The sequence below is a fragment of the Palaemon carinicauda genome, chromosome 34 (genome assembly GCF_036898095.1).
Source record: "Palaemon carinicauda isolate YSFRI2023 chromosome 34, ASM3689809v2, whole genome shotgun sequence".
Classification (NCBI taxonomy): domain Eukaryota; kingdom Metazoa; phylum Arthropoda; class Malacostraca; order Decapoda; family Palaemonidae; genus Palaemon; species Palaemon carinicauda.
The window spans coordinates 48,392,477-48,397,598 of NC_090758.1; the positions used below are offsets into that span (position 1 = coordinate 48,392,477).

The 5,122-nt window shown below is 35.6% G+C and overlaps 1 protein-coding gene across 1 annotated transcript; it reads left to right on the forward strand.

Moving 5' to 3' along the window:
• The first annotated feature begins 1,016 nt into the window (after nt 1-1,016).
• On the forward strand, nt 1,017-3,613 carry LOC137626894 (acetylcholinesterase-like). Its single transcript, XM_068357879.1, has 2 exons — nt 1,017-1,061; nt 1,899-3,613. The coding sequence occupies exon 2, from the start codon at nt 2,426-2,428 to the stop codon at nt 3,611-3,613; it is 1,188 nt and encodes a 395-aa protein (XP_068213980.1). The 5' UTR covers nt 1,017-1,061; nt 1,899-2,425.
• The last annotated feature ends 1,509 nt before the right edge of the window (nt 3,614-5,122 follow it).

Below are 5,122 nucleotides of genomic sequence, written 5' to 3' on the forward strand. Positions count from 1 at the left end.
ATTATATATATGTATATATATATATATATATGTGTGTGTGTGTGTGTGTGTATAATCACCAACAAACATGTGTGCACACACATACGTATATATATATATATATATACATATATATATATATATATATATGTATATATAACACATACATATATATATATATATATATACAGAAAAGAGAGAGAGAGAGAGAGAGAGAGAGAGAGAGAGATCCGTATGATAATATTTGAAACCTTTACACATATCTGACTCCCTTCTTCGAAATAATATAAAAATAACCTCAACAACAGAACACTTATCACAACCCAGAACTTTTTTTCAACTGATCTAAATAAAGGGAGATTGACGTTTATAGAAAATATATAAAAAAATCTCAATCACTAAAAAGATATCTTGTTTGATGCGCTCAAACACATGATATCATTGTTCCCATAAAGGAAACGTCACTCAAAGTCCAGTAACGAACACTTTACACAGGGACAATCAGCAAGTGACCTCGGCAGAAGTACTTGGCGTGGTGCCATGCGTATGACGTTGGGTGCCATCCAGGTCCTTGCTGCCAGACCTACGATGTTGGGGTATTGTATTTAGTAAAGGAATGGCTATTAAAAGAAGAATATTGTGATTTATAAGTGGGAGGTTGGTCAGTAACTACTTGAAAAAAAATAATGCTGTCAGAAAAGGTATATAACAATGTTTGATATGTAAAATAAGCAACCTTTTCATGTAATATATATGCAAATAAGGTATATCTAAGTTACCAGGCAGGATTTTTATTATGAATATATGTAAGCGTCAAAATCATCTACCCCAAAAAACTCATTAAATTTTAAATAATCAATAATAAAAAAATAATGAATATTACTGAGAAATAAATAAACTATTTGAAAACTATATTTAGAACCTTATATATAACAAAATAAAGACGATGGCACATAGCAAGAAGCATCGGAATTCGAAATATCGTACCTAACAGTAGCTTTAAGGATAATTTTGTTCACTCTATACTATGTTTCTAAAGCTCGTGAAGAACAGAGAGGTGTTAGGCTAGAACTTGATCAATGGTGAGAGTATTCCTGTTTCTCTCTTTACACTTTAGGGTGAACTTTTGACATTATTTTTACGTTCTTCTTCATACTATTTCTCAATTTGTGGTTGTACACCGGGATGATGACACACACACACACACACACATATATATATATATATATATTTATATATATATATATATATATATGTATATATATATGTATATATATGTATATATATATATATATATATATAGTATATAGTATATATATAATCGAATATGCTTCTCTTAAAGATGTGGATATTATTATAATATGTTACAATATTAAAATAATAATAATAATAATAATAATAATAATAATAATAATAATAATAATAATAATAATAATAATAATAATTGCATGATCATGTACTATAGAAATATTTACCTAATCTAATGTGTTCCATATAATCTAAGTAAAAATATAAAAGATTATGAATATCTGCATTAACTACCAGTATTTCTAACCTTTATCATTTCTATACAAGTAATTATTATAGATCCTAGACTAAAAGAACAATCAATTTAAGACAGAACTACGTTTTTAATCATTAATTCCTAAATCATGAAAAAAAGAAACAACTGAGTCTGAAAACATTTGATAAACATTGACATTGAGATGAGAAAGAAATGATTTTCTTTAGCTATTGTTAAAAAAAGATAAAGGAGAACAAGAACAAAACAAATGCTTTTTTTTGGGCATTGTTTTTGTTCATTTAAACAAAAGCATTGTCCTTGTTCATGTTGGGAGTCCATTAGTGTTCTTTGTATATCCAACAAATCATTGTTTTACTCTCTAATGCTAATGTGTCTTGTTTTGTTTCCTCTTCAGATCCCCATCATCATTATCACCTCCATCTCCTTCCTCCATTGCAATATTCAACTTCAACAATGGAGAAGAGATAAAGCTTCTAACTGAGGGATTTGTGAGAGAAGAGCTGGTCGATGTCTGAAGCATTTTAATCGGGAGAAATCTGGTGGCTGCGAGGAGTGATCATCTGCATATGTGTTTAAAGATCAATAACCTTGTATTGTTCATATTTATCTCTTTAATGTTTCCTAATTTTTGCATAAGTAAAATGGAAACAAGTAATTCTTGAACTGCCGGAAAATTCGTGGAATGCTGTTAAACTTTGCCAAAGTGTAGGTGAAATTTAAAAGAAAAATCGTTCTCGGTTCTTTGGTAAAGCATCCAAAATGGTAGAAAAGTGTTCTTGAACTTCATTCGTGATTGGAGAAACGAAGTCTGTCAAAATAACGTTGTGAATAAAAAGTAAAATAAATCCTCGACATTTATGCTGATGATTACTTTGTGATAGTTCTTAAAGCTCTAGAAACGAAAAAAAAAAATCAGCCAAAATGACAGTTCAAGCCAACACGTTTTGGCTGCTCCTAACAGCGGCCCTCCTCAGGCTGAGTGCTGCTACCGAATGGCATAACAGCCTTATCAATTCAACCACCCTGGAAATCAACGAGCCCAGGCGAGAAGACAAGGAACGGAAGATCAAGCACGCGAGACCCAAGGATCCTTTGGTCGTTCAGACCAAGAGTGGATTAATAAAAGGTTTCCGCGTGGACGCCCTAGGAAAGAACGTGGATGTGTTTCTGGGCATTCCCTTTGCTAAGCCTCCCCTGGGCGACCTGCGTTACAAGAGACCCGAGCCCATCGACCCATGGCATGGGATTCTCAATGCAACAAAGCAGCCCAATTCCTGCGTCCAACAGCCGTATGAGTATTTCCCTGGGTTCAAGGGCGAGCAGATGTGGAATCCAAACACGGACCTTTCGGAAGACTGCCTCTATCTGAACATATGGGCGCCGTCGCATCTCAGGGAACCTGGGGCCGAACCTCAGGAGATACTTGTGTGGATATATGGTGGAGGTTTCATGGGTGGGACTATAACGCTCGATATCTATGATGCCGACATAATGGCCGCGGCGAATAACTTTATTGTAGCCTCAATGCAATATCGAGTCGGGGCCTTTGGCTACCTCTACCTGGACATCGATGATGCTGCCGGAAACCAGGGCATGTTTGATCAAGCCCTTGCCATGAAATGGATCAAAGATAATGCCGAGTACTTCGGGGGTGACCCGAACCGCATCACTCTCTTCGGAGAGTCTGCCGGCGGAAGCTCCATCACGATCCATCTCTTATCTCCCGTTTCCAAGCATCTCTTTGACAAGGCCATCATACAGTCGGGTGTAGTGAACTCTCCCTGGTCCATCATGACCAGGGAAAAGGCCTACGACATAGGCCTCAAACTCGTGGACGATGTCGGCTGCAATTCTACAATGCTTAGCGAACGACGGGACGAAGTTATGGAATGCATGAGGAAGGTTGATGCCGACACCATCTCAGTCCAGCAGTGGAACAGCTACTATGGGATCCTCCAGTTTCCCTCAGCGCCAATCGTCGACGGCGCTTTCCTTCCTGACGAGCCGCTGGAAATGGTCAAGAGAGGAGAGTGTAAGAAGACGCAACTTCTTCTTGGATCTAATAGAGATGAGGGTAAGTCAAACACTGGAAGCTTTGTAGTACGTTAGGAAAGACAGGGTGTGAAATTTCAATTAATGATTGACAATCCACATTTTAAAAGGTAAACTAACATAAAAACACTACCTAACTTAAGGGTCTCCACCTAAAGCTGTATTCTTACTTACCTACCAAAGAGTGAGGTACATGCCCCTGTGAACCCCCCCCCCCCCCCCCCCGCCCTTAGACTACCATAATCTTAGCTTAACCTAAGACAAAGTTTTACCTGTGTGTTTGAAAAGAATAGAAATATAACGATAATATCTTTATTCCAAATCTCTAGTTCTATTTATACATGAGCAACTTCAATCCATAGCCTTAGATCTAAAGGTCTTTCAACCTTACCTCAACTCTCGGTATATGTATTCCCATTCTACTTTTTCTTCCCAACTGGCTTTACTCCTGGGAAGGTAACTCTAAATCATAATATTTCGTGAATCATAAAACTAGCCTCATATTATCCTATTTCAGACCAAAAAAAAACCTCAACTACCCCATAAGAAAATCGCTTTGACAAAAGATAATAAAGTTTCCACTTACCTAAACAAACTAAATTCACCATCAAAACATCTTCCCAGTTTTTCACCTTACAAGCTAAAGGCTAGTGACCCATCCTTTGGTTTCAATAATCTCTCGCAAACACTTTCAGATTTCACTTCTGGTTTCTGCAATGTCCTCTAATGGTGGCAAGGAAAATTGTATAGGACTTAGTAGTATAATATTAACACTGGTAGTTTATTTCTTTATCATTATGAAAAAGGATATCCTTAGAGGTTTTTCTTTATCAAATGCGGTTTCATTATTTATGAATCGAATAAGAAAAGATGGTTTACCTTATATATGAGTTCAAACCACTTGGGATGACAGCTATAGATACGAAGTGTTCAATCTCTCTCTCTCTCTCTCTCTCTCTAACAGTGGCCAACAACAGTTGATCAACAATTAGGTTCCTAAGTCACTGTTGAGAACCACATATGGCTATGGACTTTGAATGTCAATTATTATTATTATTATTATTATTATTATTATTATTATTATTATTATTATTATTATTATTAAGCTATAACCCTAGTTGGGAAAGTAGGATGCTATAAGCCCAGGGGTCCCAACAGGGAAAATAGCCCAGTTAGGAAAGGAAACAAAGAAAAATAACATATTTTAAGAACAGTATTAACATTGAAATGAATAAATAAATTACTTGGATATAATCAAAATAGGTAACAATAGCCAGAGAGAGAGAGAGAGAGAGAGAGAGAGAGAGAGAGAGAGAGACTCCATTAATCTCCTATAGCAATCTTGGAGGGCTAAAACGAGTCTCTAGAGGGACATCTGTTAAACTAACATTTTGCTGTGTGATTTCCAACTTGTTTTGGAGTTTTTATATTTTTAGCTTTCATTTATTTACCAATTCTTCTTCGTATTTCCACTTTTATTTTATTACATAAAATCATTTTTTTTATGTGCTACTTTTTAGATTCTGTTTTCATTTGGTTGTTTTGATTTTTTTTTTTTAATTACTA

Coding starts and splice junctions, on each gene's coding strand:
- LOC137626894 (XM_068357879.1), top strand. CDS start 2,426: ATGACAGTTCAAGCCAACACGTTTTGGCTGCTCCTAACAGCGGCCCTC.